This window comes from Dromaius novaehollandiae, chromosome 4 (assembly GCF_036370855.1).
Source record: "Dromaius novaehollandiae isolate bDroNov1 chromosome 4, bDroNov1.hap1, whole genome shotgun sequence".
NCBI lineage: Eukaryota > Metazoa > Chordata > Aves > Casuariiformes > Dromaiidae > Dromaius > Dromaius novaehollandiae.
In genome coordinates, this window is record NC_088101.1 from 62,021,421 (window position 1) to 62,037,388 (window position 15,968).

Below are 15,968 nucleotides of genomic sequence, written 5' to 3' on the forward strand. Positions count from 1 at the left end.
ATCACTTTCTCTCTTTTTCCTTTCTTTATCCCTAGCTGAATTTTTTTTTTCTCTCCAAATAATGTTACATTTGCAAGCAATTCCGATTGGCTGCCAGCCGAAATTACAGCATCATGCACCTGGAAAGTATATACTGCCTACAAACACAGAGTGGAGGACACTTTTGAAAGCTAACTTTACCTTTAAAATAATAAATCTATACAAAGATATTTAACCAGTGCCCACAAAGGTGCCCAAATGCCAAAGCTGAACTCTTCCCCTGCAACTTTGGGTGTTAGAAGAGAAAGATATTACTCTACTGATGACAGGAAGGACAGGATGAATTAGTTGTGTGATTTTTACCTGTAGCCATGATTACTGGCCTGCAAAGTTATTAGGAAAAGGTCTTGGCATTTCCACACAGTTTATAGGGATGTCAGCAAAACATAAAATTCAATTTACAGTAGTTTACAGTTGACTAAAGACAGACAGCTTGCTAGGCTTTCAAAGAATAACTAACTCTGAGACCAGCAAAGTTTAGCCATTTTCTTTTCCATTTGACAATTACCGAATCCATTACTGCTGCCGTTAGTTTAAATCAACGAGAAATTAAAGTAAAACAGAACTAGCCTTTCTGGGAAAACACTTATTTGTTTGGAAGAACAAAGAGAAAGCTAACAAGTCTGATAGTAAAGATTTCTATCCAGATCTAGTATGATCCTTTTGCTTCATTTTGAATGCTCTGTGCAAATTCACCTTAAGCCTAGTATATTCATAAAAGGCTACAAAAGCATAGCTTCAGGTGTGAGTAAAGCTGCTCTCAGTCAAAACCAGAATGGAGAGCAGAGATTACATTGCTCATTTCCTTACCTAAGCAGAGACAAACATTCTCCATTTTATTTCTGCTCTAAGGATGCTTTGCCATAGCAGCTCTGCCTAAATTTCCAATAGAGCCTGGTTACACTTGTGTTCAGAAGTACTTTTCAGTGATACTCAACCATACTAAGCTTTTACTGACAGAATTCTAACTCAGGCCAAATACAGGATTAATCAGACAAAAAAACCCCCCAAACTCCAAGTTATGTACTTACATTTTTCAGCTTCCTACTATAGTCAATGTTCCTGGTTGCACACACACACAGAAAAAAAGAGGAAAAAAAAATCAGAAAGCAGACACACTTTCCAAGAGCGTGTATGCAGCAGATCATGTTTTCCCTAACAAAAACCTGCAGAGTGCTTCTGCAGGCTGGAAACACATGAAAGCTAAGGAGATGTAGTTCACACATTCATTTATTCATAATGTGGGAGTATTTTGTCACCATTACTTCAATCATTAAATTAGGATTCTGGAAGTACAAAAAGAAAATGTGTTTGTAACGGTCCCACAGTAAAGTAAAACAGTGCCAAAAATATTTCCTTTATACAGAGTTGCTGATTTGTTCAAAAAAGAAGACCAAAGTCCTCACTGCTAAAACACATTCTGCTGTAATCTAACAGTCAAACTCTGCTCTCTAATAAAACATGCAACCCATACAGATTTTGAAAGCAAGTGAACATGCATATGACAAGGAGGTATTTAACACAAACATTCAGGAAATAGAGCAGGTGTTTCCAAGCAAATAAGCATCACAAAGAACAAGGAAGATGGAAGAAGCAATGAAGATCCTGCCAGTTACAACAGAACCTGTAGTGGAAAACATATTCTGCTTTAGGAATGTATGCTCAAGCACTCAGACTGAACATTGGCATCCTTTGCAATTTATTTTTCACCAACATTCCTCAACAAGGGCAGAAATTTTATGTTAGAAACAACAAAGAATGAGATTTGCACAAACATGAACAACATTTCAAAAGTCACCAAAGAAGCTATTAAAAAAAGAATGAAGGCAATGTGTATTGTTCTTAGGTGCTAAAAATAAATAAGAACACTTCAGATTTAGTACAGATTGTCTCCTGGTTATAATATAATGGAATTGCCTTCTATTTCAACAATAAGTCCAGTCCAGCAATAAAAGTTACCTGATAAATGTTAGGGAAACTGGATTGAATAGTTTCCCTAATAACAAAACCAAAAATAAATATATTTATATCTGTGAGAATAGAAAAAGCCTAAAATTAAGTGGGTTTTGATAACACCTTTTTAAGCCAAAATTTTATCCATCAGTGCCTACATACTAAGAAAAATAAAACACAGTCCTATTTTTTCAATAAAACAGCAGCAGAAAAGAGTCCTGTTTAACAAGTCAAGAACAAATTCTTTGCAGCATTAGGTCATAACTTTTATAAGCTGAATGATCCAAAAAAAATAGATCTAATGCACACTTCTATTAACATCTATATGAAAAAAAATGTTTAAAATATGCCATTATCTTAATCATGTGCAATAATGCCATATTCATCTTTAGCCACAGAACGAATACTGTTTTTACTGTGTTTAAAAAATAACCTAAAAGTTTTCAAAGAGGGGGAAAAAAATCACCTTCATACTTTGGGATCTAGTTAGCAGAAGACAGTCTTCAGCATATTTCTCTACAACAGTCATGGACTTGGCTTGTACACCTCGCTCCGTTACTCAGCGTGAACTTGGACAGTACTAGGAAAACATTTGGCTTATTTCCACAGCTGCTTTCTCTGTAGAGTCGAGGGGGGAAAAAATCCCTGCCAGTGAGACTTTTCACATCTACCTAGCATCGCATCCAGCTGCAGGCCAACCCGGCTCGCCACACATTATTCCTCCTGGTTTAGCTTGCTTAGATGCTGGACAGCTCTCCCTGCAGCTGCGAGCTCGTCCCAGCCTTCGCACCAGCCTCTGACAAGGTGCTCTGCCACCCTCAGCTCCAAAAGGTCCAGCTTCTTATAAGAAGCACCATTTCTCTAGGGATTGTTTGATAATTCTCTCCAGCCACGCATTACTGTGCTTTGACAGGACGTCATGAAGAACCTCTTTCATTGCAATATTGCCAAACTTAGAACAAGGCTAGGAAAGCCTCACTGCAGGTTCATCGTATGTCCCCTCTCACTGGTATGTACACGGGAGAAGTGCCTCGTGCCCAGAGCCAGAAACCTGGAAAGGAGCAAAAAACTGGAGACTATTCCTCAAAGCAAGGAGAGTGGCCAATTTGATTTTCAGAACCTTTGAGTTTTCCCAGACAGTGCTTGAACACCATGAATACTTGCCCAACTTTCACTGCCAGAAGGGAAAAAACTAGAATGCTGCTGAAATTTAGTAAACTGTTTCCATATACTTTTCTAAGATGGATATGTCTGACCAGGATTTCATTAGTGATCTTTCTGGCCAAATGAAGCAAGGCCATTCAATCAACTCAGTAGTGTATGCCTGTCTGTAGAGCAGTAACTTTTTAATATTACACATGATAGACCCAAAAAATTGAGGAGAACTTTTAAGTAACAGCAATTAAAAGTCTTGTTAATTTTATGAAATAGTATGTGTGTTTGGGGGCGGGCAGATGGAAACACTTGATTTCCAGTAGTATAAATGAGAGGAGAATAGTTTGTCTGACCATTTCTGTTCCTCTAGTCCATGATGACAAAGTCTTCCCTGAAAGGGACCACAGTCCATATTTAAGACACCAGTCTATGACTACACAGACTTTTATTCAAGCCTGCATTGTTTGACCTTAGGCAAGTCAGTAATTCTTTCTGTGATAGTTGCTCATCTGTATTTTACATCACTTCATAGAATTGCTCAAAATATAAGCATTAGAGTCTAAGCGCCTCTTTTTAGTAATGATGGATGTGTACCTATCATGGCAAAAAAAGCTGATGATTAAGTGAAGATTTTTTTAAATCACTTCAGCCAAAAAAAGAAAAAAAAGCAAATGAGCTATTAGCAAGGAGAATCCATTAACATCTGTACATAATGCTTCAAAAAAAATGCATTTGTGTGGTAGTTTTGGATGGGGTGATAAAACATCTAAACTGTGGCATTCCCAGTTCATACAGTTTACACACAAGGCCACAGCTCAAAGATGGCACTGTGTCACAACCCACTGCTCTTGTTAGAAAACAAACAGGTTATACTCATGTCTGCATCTTGTATATTCTGAGAGACCTTCAATTACTGGTTCAAAACCAACAATCAAAGTCCTATAATGCACCTTCAAAACAGTTCAATCTGAAATAACACAAAATAACTTTTTCCCCAGCCTACACAGTTCATTAGTTGGAGGGACAAAAAGAAAGTTATCACTTTAGACCCCCCCCCCCCAAGTGCCACACAATCTCATTGTTTGAACTAAACAAGTCTTTTAAAAGAGCTGTGCTTGATCTCTCTGGGAAAAAAAGACTGCCCTTAGCGATAGACTGCTGAAGAGAACAGTCTATTCTTTCCTGTGCTGCAGGTTCCAAAAAACTCAGCTTCATATTTGCTTTAGACAAATGACAGTTCTCTACCCTCTTTGCTCATACTTCAATATTTACTATTGAAGCACATGCATCTGAGGTTACAACATGCTAACTGCAAACCGCTGATGTACTTACTTGACAGTTACTCTGTTTGATGTGTCCTGAAGGTCACCCGGATCAAAGAGCTGAGATTCTTTAAGTCCCAGCTCTTTGCAGCCTCTTAAGAATAAGATGATATTATCCTGAAACAAGGCAAAAATTAAATACATTTAACTCTTCTTCATTGGAAAAGTCAGTGCCACCAAACTGAGCAGTCCCTGACTAACCCAGTAACAACTCGCTAACAGTCATATCATTAGCTAAAGGAAAGACCAAAGACATTGTCAGTTATATCATTTAAAAAGCAAATATGTTTTGTTTGAAGACCCAATAAGTAAGAAACAAAACTTTTCTTGTTCTAAATGCAAAACTCCAACAAGTTCATTTTCTCTTTCCAAATGCAGATTTTAGCAAATTTTAAAACAACCCCCCCCTGCTAACTGCCCCACCTACAGCTGTAGGCTGCCAGCACAGCTTGAGCATGTTACAAAACAGAAGGGCAATAACTGGATTTCTGAAGCAAGCAGGGAGGGTAGATAAGCAATGGCCAGTTCCCATGTAAGCAAGGAGTTTGCTCGGAAAACAGTTTGCATGTCTGTATGAGCAAGTCAGTCATTGCTAGCCAACACCACCTTTCTGCTGCCTCTCTGACTAACCAGCCAGAAGCCATTGGGAAAAGGTGTAAGTGCTCTCTCCTCAAACAAAAGCCTGGAACTACAGTCCAGATAACCACAGTCTGTAAGAGGAAATAAGCTTCTTTCAAAGCAAGTTAGAGTGATCACATGTGGCTTTTCACTCAGTGGACTAGATCTGTATGCATGTGCATATGTTTAATATATATTTTATACTTATATACACATATGCACATACACTTCTCCCCTACATCCTTTCATTAAACCAGCGAAACTTTCTTATGCAGGTAAATGTTGAGGGTCAGAAGAGAAAAAACTATTAGATTTGCAAGCTACTAAATCAGGAACCGCAATGATGGTTGTGTGAACAAGTAAAGATCAAACGCAGAGGTTGATATTCTGTAAGACCATCCATTTAACACCTCCAGCTCTTCTTTCCGCTGAAAATGACCTATCACATGAACAGTTAGAGAACTAGAGTGTGTTTTAGATGCTTGAAATACAGAGATTTCTTTTTTTAGATTAGGAAGACAAGTCAAAGGCTTGAAGAGATGGGGCAGCTTTCACCTCTTATCTCCCGTTACGTGACCACAGCTCTGACCACACCTGCTCTCAGGCTTTCGTTTAGGTGGTACCGGTGCAGCTCGGCGAGAGCAGCCCTGTTTCCTTTGTCAGGGCGCAATGCTCAGCATGCTAATCGCTGTGGCACTCTGCATGCCAACAGTCTTGCACACAAAGCTTGCTGTCACCAACCACACCACAAAAAATATGGGCTTGGAAATTTAGAGGACTCCAAATCTCCTTTTCTTCCCTGGCTGAAACTTAACAGCTCTGGAAGGGAGCCAAGGAGAAAGGAACAACAGTTGAGAGAGCAGAAAGCCCATAACCTAGAGAGACAGCATCATTCATGACATGAAAAGATGCTTGTAAAATTCTCCATCTGGCTTACTGTTTGCATTATAATTTTTCCACAGCATTTCCAACTGCAACATGAATAACTCTTATGTTTAGCCTTTGAAGAAGGACAGTTCTGGTCAGTTCCAAATGGTGGGTGGAGCAATGTGTAAATCTAATAAAAATGGAAGAGCATGAAAAAAAAGTTCCTAACAACATTTCCTAACAAAAATACACAGAGCATACAGTATACACCAACCTAATAGGCTTAGAAAGCAATCAAGGGTGGGGGAACACCAGGGAGTCCTAATTGTGTCCTTCTTTACGCCAAAAGTTCAAATGATAAATAGTAACAAAAATATCAGTCATTTGGCAACCTATACACAGTTCCGACATTCAGTTCTTCTAGTGATGAAATAACCACCTCTGAAAAAAGCAGTGTCACAACCCTATGACTGTTTCTGTATATGCTTTTATTTTGATGGTCATCATAAAAGCAACATTTGCCAACAGTTGCTGTAACACCACGTCCCCAAGTGCTCTTTAGAAAGCTGGTATCTCACATCAGTAGGACAAACCACGTATGCCAACAAGATTCAAACAGCGACCACTGAAAGAAGTTTTTGCTTCTGTTGAGAACCCCATAGTTTTTATTTCCCAATGGTCTTACAAATGACAAAATTTGCTTAAAAGGAAGGGGAAAAAATTGTTTTCAAGTGAGAAATGTTTAGATAATCCTGCCTAGACTTCCTAAGCTATTATTCACGAGTCAAAATGTATCTCATCATACTGCAAAACTGAACTTATCCTAGCTTGGTTCAGTGCCGGTGAAACTTGTACGTGTTAGTGCTGTTAAAACACTGGAGAACAACACTGCTAAACCACGCGAAGGAGAACGAGCTTCGTCATTAAGACCCAGCCCCTAGGAAAGCCTTCTCTGTGGATTACCACACCTTTCATTGGCCAAGTCCTGGTTTCTTTAGTTCTCAGAAGATTTTGCTTCCATTTTACAAGAGAAATTATAATTCTTTATCTGTCAGATGTAACTACTCATTTTTTCGTAGTCATCTATTCTAAGGTCCCGCTTCTTTGTTGCTGTGGAAGTAACAAAAAAACAGGAAAGAAGATTTAAAAGCAACAATGTATCTAAAGCATCCTAATCTTAAAAAAGAGCTGAAACACAGCTATGTGCAAGTCCAGCTCCTCACAACCTGACAAAGTTAAATAGGTCGCACAAATGGGTTACACCGCAATGGTGAGGATCACAGGCACAGTCAGCTGGTGCGTCTGATCTCTTACAACAGTCTCAAAGACAGCACGCACTGTCCCACGCACACGTGGGCACGTGCCCAAAACCCTGTCCGTCTTGCAGCTCCTACAGGGCAGCAACCTGCAATTTTCTGGACACATTACATGGAGATGGTGTTGCCCTCCTCTCAGCGGTCGCTTGCTGCAGCCACTGGACTGGAGCAGGCAGAGGAGCGGTCACTTGGTCAGCACCCCATTTCCCGCAGCCCCAAAGGACCTGCCACGCTCTCCTGCTGCCTTATTTTGGTTTTAGTCCACACAAGAACTGTTCAGAGGCTCATTTCAATCAGACATCGTTTTCTGTTTCTTGCCTTTTGCACACAAAGAGAGAGAGTGGGCTTAAGGTTTCCAGTCTTTAATTTCTCTTGTAAATTTGCTAGATTTTGTACAAAATTAGGCTTTATCTATTAAAATCATAAAAATTATAAACAGTCTGTTTACAGCAGATGCTTCAGTGCAGTGACAGATAAAGGACACAAACACAAGTTTTATCAGTTAACCAGTAAGTTAAAAAATGTAAGTAATAGAAACATTTTGCTAGACTGAATTTCAGAACAGAAAAATTGAGAAACGCACAAAACATCACCACTTTTTTGGGCAAAGACAGGCATGAACCAGAAGGAAGGGAGTGTGGGGCAACAACCCCAGGAATCCCAGGCAGAAGGACGCACGGTGCTAGCCCGGAGTACGAGGAAGGAAGAGAATATGAAGCTCCCCCATTTACTCCTGCTCTCACAATTGCATCTCAACACTGCCATCTTTTCAAGATGGGGGACGAGATAGTTTCTCAGTTGCCTTGCTTCCTGGTGTGTAACTTGCACATGAAATAACCCTCACCTCTACAAAATCGCCGTGGCCAGCACAAACACCTGCAGCTAACACACACAGCACTGGAGGCAGAGGAATGTGTAAAGCATAATGGTCGAGGGAGGGAGGGAGGGAGAATAACGCCATCCGCTTGTAAGCATTTTTTTGATCTGCTGTTGTTTAAAAAACAGATAACCCACGTGCTATAAGTGTAAAAATACATTCATTGTATACCGTTGTGTCATTTCCCCGCACATACAAAGTGGAGCACAAAATCCTAAATTCCATAAAAAACAGAAACTGGCAGTTGTATAGGACAGACACACTGGAAAGCCACCACAAATTCACACTGTAGCACTGCCAACACACAAGACAGCTCAAGCTAGTGAGAATCAAATATTCACAGCAGGCAAATTCTCTCCATAGGATCTGCTGATCAGATGCAATGGAAAACAGCTTGAATTTGGCCCACTTCCATTCCTTTCATCTTTCACAACAGTATATTAAGTATTCTCACTCCAACCACACTGCAAATCCGAACCGCAGCTTATCACCCTGGAATGATCATTTGTCAGATGTACGTAGCCTAGATCAGGCATATAGATAAACTTTGGGAAAACAAAACAAAACCAACCTATATGCTCACAGAAAATACGGAATAAAATGCAAAGTGCATGCCACATCCAGAAGTCTGAGATATTAATAGTTGCCAGTAGTGCTGCACAGTTTTATAGGACAGCTGCAGAGGAACAGGTGGCATTTTTCATTTCTGGAATGCTCAAGTTTTCTCTGTTCCAGAATAAATTCAAAATTCCCCCCCCCCAAAAAAGAAAATTTCCAAACTGCTTCTCTGAGCGATTTCAAATTCAGAGACTTAAAAGTATTTTGTTTACTCCCAACATTTCTTCTGATTCCCTCAGTTTTTCATTGTAAATAAAAAAACTGATGACAAAAAAATACTTAGATAAAATCAACTGATTTTGACTGATTCACAATCTGACTGAAATGCAACACTGAAATATTCAGTTCAAATCCACAAGCAAAGGACTTTTTTGAGAAAAGCTAGGAACTTCCCAAAATTTCCGTGTTTTGGGGTTTTTTTGGGGGGGGGATTTCTTTGTAAAAAACACTTTTACGAAACACTGCTTTCCATAAAAGTTTCCAAATCCGAAGATCTGGAAGCAACTCAGAGTCAGGACACATGCATTTAGAAACTTTAGGATGCTTTTACACCCAGAAGATAAAGGACTGTATTGCACCAGAACTGAAGGTGAACCCCATAATGGCATTAAAGGGGACAAGGCTACATACAACCCAAAAGGGTTCTAGCACATAAGAGGACCTAATAAGGACCTAATAAATACTAAATGCAGCACAAGGAAAAAGAGAAAAAGAGTGACACTAGGACCAAAGAGGGAGAATAAAACTCACCAGTCAGTCAGTTTGATCTGATCCTTGCCTCTCAAACTGCAATAAAATTCCCGAGCAGCAAGAATTACTGGCACACGCAGCAGCTGGCCGGGAAGCTCAACAACTGCCATGCACAGATGTTGCACGAGCCACACTCCACCCACCTCCATTCACCAGCTCACCCTGCGCCCAGCTCAGCTTCAGATACCACCCCAAAGAAAGCAAACAGAAATCACCAGAAACGGAAGCAGCTAAAGTGGGAACAGACTATCGCGCAACAGCTGACTCTCCTTTCTCCTCAAAACAACACTTCACAGTGGTGAGACAGACAGAAAACAGTAGAAGGGCAAAGGAAAAAATTACTACCATGTGTGGAATCGTATGAGCCTCCAGGACAAAAACATCCCAGGGAATAAATACAGTGATGATGAGATCAAAACAGCAGAGTAAGGGCCTGGCAGAAGGTGAAGCTGTACAGCTCCGAAAGCCGCGGTACAGGAGCGGCAGGGAAAGGGCTGAGGTTGTCTGAGCTGAGCACCAGCAGGCAAAATGCCTGACCAGCTGTACCTGGAAGGGTGCAGCAGAAAAGACCGCAAAGACTGTCTCTGCAAGGAAAGCCAGACCTTTTCCTGCTTCTCTTTGGGCAGTCAACAAGGAAGGGATGCGTCTCCTGAAACTGGCCCTGGTCACTCAGCAAAAAGGCAAAAAACACCTTAAAAAAAAAACATGAAGGAGAAAAGGTCTACTGAGAGCATTCTGCAACTACAAAAAACAAATCAGTAACCCCAGAAGTGTCTCTAAGCAATCTGTAAATATTATCTAAGGCTGCCAAGAGACGTTCATACCAGATCCCCAAAGGCCAAGTGAGAACCGCCAACTTCCTACCAAGGTGCTTACATCCTACTGCTTCCAATGGGACTTAGTATGTTGGAAATGAATTTCCTAGGTTGGATTACAGGTGTCTAAATCCATAAGACAGTGCAAAACTTATCCTACTTTGATAGTGTGAAGAGAAAGCAGGGCAAAAGAAAGAGCATGCTCCATTTATCTTTTTAGTGAGCTACTCTTAGCATTTTTGGCATCCAGCAAAATCTTTTGCTGCTAGTTCCAATCATTAGTCTCATAGGAAACATGAGCACATTCATTCTACATTAATGAAATGTTGCAACTGAAAATAAACAAAAACAAGCATGCCATGAGAATTTGGAGAGGAGGTACTCTGAAAAAAACACAATACACCAATGAAATGTGTTAAGCAAATCACATTATAGGTACATTTGTCCCTCAGGTTTCCAAAAGCACACTGTTTAAAATCAAAAGCTTGCAATTCTGTAAGTAAACCAGAAGTACAGCAGCAGTGTTCAGTCTTCATAAATTGATTGTCTCTGACATTTCTTAAATCTGTCCTTGACCATCAGTGGAGCTGCTTTTTAAAAATCTTTGCCCTGTAACAAATTTCAACCATATTTCTGAGTTCCTTATGTGACCTAGTGTATTATTATCATTAATGCTGTGGTTATAGCTAAAATCCCCAGACAGGAATGGTCACATCTGTGCATAATGAAAGGCAAATGCAAGGAGTTCAGAGAATAAAATGGCTTTGCAGGTACTGGGCAGAAAGTATAAACACAGCGTGAAATCTAGGTACTGAACAGAATGGATGATGTATCTTATTTCTGCAAATTTTTAAAATGAGCTTAAAATCTCTGCAGCAGGCTACGATGTAGAAGGAGGGAAGAGACACGGTGGACAGGGAAGAGGAAGGATAACAGGGAAAAGGAGGAGTAGCAGAGGACCATAGGAAAGAAGATAATCAAGAGCAGCTTTCAACTCAACAGCAAAAGCAAGCCACGCGGGGGTGGGAGGGGTGCACGGAGTATGAGCACCAAGCAGACCCTATGACTTCACTATTTAAGTAGGCCCTGATATATTGCTCCTTGATGCATCAGGTCATCATCCCCGAAGACACAAATGAAACACTTAAACAACTGGGGGCTAAGGCAACATCCCAGTCTTTTGGGGGAGAGCAATCAGATGATGTGCATTTCTTCAGATTTGCCAAACCCAAGATACACCCAGGTTTTGTTTACAGCAATGAAGACACAGCACAGGCAAGCAAACCAAACCCCCAAAGCATTTTCACACTATTCACTAGCTCTGATGCTGATGAAATCATAGCCAGATGTCAGCATCCACCCAGTCTTGGAGAAAGAGTGCCTACTTCATGCCATATGCTATGGTTACAGCCATACTATGGCCAAGGAAGAGGTCAGAATGACCTTTCCACTCCCTCTCCACAGCTTTTCAGTACCAAATCATACTGCTTGGCTTTGGAGGATTTGGGTCTCAGTTTTGTGACTTCTTCTGTTACTCACTTACCATTTTTTTGATGAATAAAGCTCATCAAGAGCAAGCTCATGTGCAGCAACATGCAGCCAAACAACTCCTAGAAGCTGCTGGGAATTCACCTTGTTAAATCCAGAGTCAGATGGGTAAAAACACAAAGAGAGAGAAAACACGACCAAAAAAGCAAAAGCTTTTGCTGCGATGGAAAGGACTATCATTTGCCTCACTCTGTCTTGTTGGCTGGGCTATGGCACATGCCATTATCAAACATACTGCAGAGCGGGCTGGGGAATAAAGATGAAAGAAACATCAGAGTGCAGAGCTCTCAGTGCAACAGGAGCTCAGAATTTGAGGTCTGTACCCCTTCTTACCCATCCTCCTGGCAATATTTATGCCATCTGAAGAAGGAATGAGGAAAAAAAAAAGCCATGAAGACAAATTTGACCTTCACTTGCTCTCACATATCATGGATTATGAGTGCTGGAAGTAGGACTATATCTAAACAGAGATTTCAAGGAACCCTGAAATCATGCTTAGTGTCACAACATTTCTTTCTGAACATTCTTTTGGGGCAAACTGCACATTCTCAGTTCTCAGCACATCCCTGACCAACAACTGAGCTTTACAGCAAAATATGAAAATGGCTAAGAAACCCATAACCAAGAAAAAATGCTCTTTTCTAGGTGTGATGTATTTCTGTATAATTATTAGGACATGATAAATTGTCAAGAAAAGTACACAGTACAACTACCTACTTAGGAGATCTCAAGAAAAGCCATCTAGAGCAAACTGCTTTGAGTAAACAAAAAATACATAAACTTTAAATCCAGAGTGATAAATTTTAGCAACCACTACAGTAGATACTATGAAGATGAAAAGAGCCTACAAATCAGGGGGTTACAAGTAATGGGGCCACCAAAGAAATTATCCTGAGCCTTAAATATGGAGGAGGAGAGTTTCCACTAGACATACCGTTAAAAAGTAGACTAACCTGCATATGAAAAAAAGAAATTCATAGATGAATAAAGCTGAATTGCTGCCTGAGTGATATACCTGAAAAGTACACCCGCAGGGTAATTTAAGAGAAACACTGCAAATAGCTTGAGCTCCAACACAAACAAGTCTTTCATGCGTTACATACAGCAATCAACTACACCCAAATACTCCTGAACAAACCTTTACCTTTCCTGACTGCTGTCGAGGCAATCGTGTTAAGCCACATGTGCCACAGCACAACAGATGTTTCTCAAAAGCTATTTATATGTGTTTTCCTGCTGAGATACTGTACTATGGTACAGTAAGGACTACCTATGCGAAGTAAGCCTATCTGTTATTTTTTCCCCATGTTTTCCTCAACTATGGTAGTAGATCTAACACAAGATACTACCTTCTCTTACATACTCTTCCTTTTTTTCTCTGCCTAGATATTCCAAGCTTCATGGGATCCGTTTATCACGTCTGGTGTATCATGGCATGTTACTCAATGCCTGCTTTCTACCTTTGCTTGAACTGTGGAGAAAATAATAACCCTGTTTTCCAGGAAGAGCTGTTTGACTGCTTCAGGGAACCACCAGGTACCACTTGCCACAGGACTTTTGAGATGGAGTGGGGCTAATAGAGAAGGAAAATGAGGAAAACCCTGTACACCATGAGCCTCTCCACCTGAAAAAGTGTGTCTGAGGTTCATTAACTACCTATCTAATATAATCTATTATGAACTAGTATAGGTAACTTAAAGTATAACCAGTGCACTGCACCTGCAAGCACATTCACAGAGATGACAATCTGAAAAACACTTTTTAACTTGTGATCACCAAAATGAGTATTTCTGTTTTCTCTCCCTCAGTATATCCAAAGCAGACAGCAAGGACAGAAGGAGAAACTGGAAATAAGCATTCGTGAGATTTACACCTGATGCTTTTCTGATACACAAGAGTGAACCTAATTCATCATAAAGTAATGGATGGCTCTATGACACAAAGCCATCTTAAGAGTTATAGCCTTAATTCTTATTTTCTCCTGGTCATTTATCAGCTCTCTCCCTATTCAGGCACATAAGCAGATTTCATTTGGGTTGTACACACCTGGAAAATACAGGGTATTATGAAAACGTGTGCCTGATGAATCTCAGTTGAAAAGGTTTTGCTGCATCCAGCTGTACAGAACTAGCTGTGCATGAAATTTTGAACATCCAGGGCCAGAAAATAGTGGAAATTCTGTGCAGCATACTTTTAAGGCATGAAACTGTAACAGTACAAAATGAACAGATATTTAAAAATTAAAACCAGCTTTGCATGAAACCTCTGCAAGTGAACGTATATTACCACCAGCAGCAGCCTCAGGTAATCACAGCAACTATTAACACGACTTTACTTTCTTGCCCCTTGTTTTTACTTGGTACGTTCTCTTTTGCCTGATAAATTAAGCCGAATTAGCTTCCATTTAAAGTGAACAAACAGTAACAACTGGCCAATACTCAGACTTCTATCAGCAGAGACATCAATCAGCTATGCAAGGATCAGGGCACCGCACAGCCAGAGCACTTGGAGGGCCTCTAAACCCCGATATCCAAGTACAGCTGCTGAAGGTGGGCCTCAAAAGACACAAGAGAGCTGCCTGTGGGGGCCGAGGGCCTGGCAGTAGCTGTTAAAATCAGACCAAATTTCTATTCCCCAAGGCAAACAGCAAAATAGTGAAACCGCCAAGGAGGACTCATTCCTGCTCAGTTCATGACCTCTGCAAAAAAAGCAACAAATTCCTTTTCTCCTTTCAAATTAAACATCTACTCTTTATTGCCAAGGAATATGTTTTAATAATCTGTGGTGTTCAAGGTTTGATAAACATCAGAAATCTCTTTGCTGCTGTTATATGATACCTGACACACATTTTTCCCCCACTCACAGCTTTGCATTTTCATGCCAATGTTACATAAAACATACTGTACTTCTTCGATATTGGGGTTTCCTTGCAAATGCTTCTAAAAGAAACTGTTCAAGTCAAAAAAATACTGTTTTTTTTAATTGGCTTTTTTATACTAAATGAAGTTCCAGCACATTCCAGTTGAAAAAAAACCCTACATTATTGTTTTATTCCAAGCAAAAAAAAAAAAAAAAAAAAAAAAAAGAAAGAAAGCTTTCACATTTGGTTGTCTAGAATGATTTCAGTGAGGAAAGGAAGGGGAAAAGAAACAGTAAGTCTGTTTGTTGCATGTGCATTTTACAGACAATCAAAGTATCTATGCAAAAAGATTTTAAGTAAATCAATGCCTATTCTTAACTTTGACCATACATACTGTAACTGCCTAAATTACTAAATATCCCAACATTCAATCCATATACCTGTAGATTCTCAGACTCGAAAACATACATTTGGTGTCCAGGTAACATATGGCTATAACTGTCACAATCATCCCGAAAATTTCCTATTTTGGATTTTATATGGTAAATATTCAAGATAAGATGATCTACCCAATAGTATTGCAGCGATTTATTTTCTGTCCTTTTTCAGCCAACAGTAAACTATTTGCTAGATGTAATTCAAAGGCTGACAGAATTATTAATGAAGCTATAGTAACTGCAAATTTAGATAGACTATGCAAAATAGCCAACCACTATCATTATCGTTAATTAAATCTATAGAGGTTGTGCAGAGCTGCTTCTGAAGGGCCACTTGGAAAGCAGGTCCCATGGTTGCGTTTGCATGGCAGAGTGGGTTGCAGTTCTGAAGACTAAGCTTGCAGCAGGAAGGAAAAGTACAATTATATACTGTATTTAAAAAGCAGAATGCAAATTTCCTCACGTTTATGGGCATAAAACAATGATTAAATCAAGAAGGAATCAAGAAGGGAGTTTTTCTTTAATGTGTTTTTTTCTTGTTGAAAGGTTTTTTCCCAACTCTTTCAAAAAGTTATGGTTCTGGTTCCTCCCACAGGCAGAATATAGAAGAAAAGGACCTCTTCTCTCACAAGACAGATAATTTCCGTTCTTCCCTTTTCTGTTAACAGACTACAGGTGTACTTGAAGCCTACTTGTGCTACATCCTCTCTCCTCTAGGAATGCACAAAGCAGCGAGTGCAGGACGATAAACACCCGCATCACACCAGCTCTCAGGAACAGGCAGTAAGCGGTG

General features: G+C 40.0%; 1 protein-coding gene across 1 annotated transcript in view; it reads right to left on the minus strand.

The window, feature by feature from the left end:
• LIMCH1 (LIM and calponin homology domains 1) overlaps positions 1-15,968 on the minus strand; it is a 183,084-nt gene that overhangs the window by 70,468 nt on the left and 96,648 nt on the right. The window contains exons 4-5 of the mRNA XM_064511217.1: positions 4,480-4,586; positions 1,071-1,101 (exon numbers count right to left, since the gene is read on the minus strand). Of these exons, the coding sequence (XP_064367287.1) occupies positions 1,071-1,101; positions 4,480-4,586 (138 nt within the window). The remainder of the gene's footprint in view (positions 1-1,070; positions 1,102-4,479; positions 4,587-15,968) is intronic.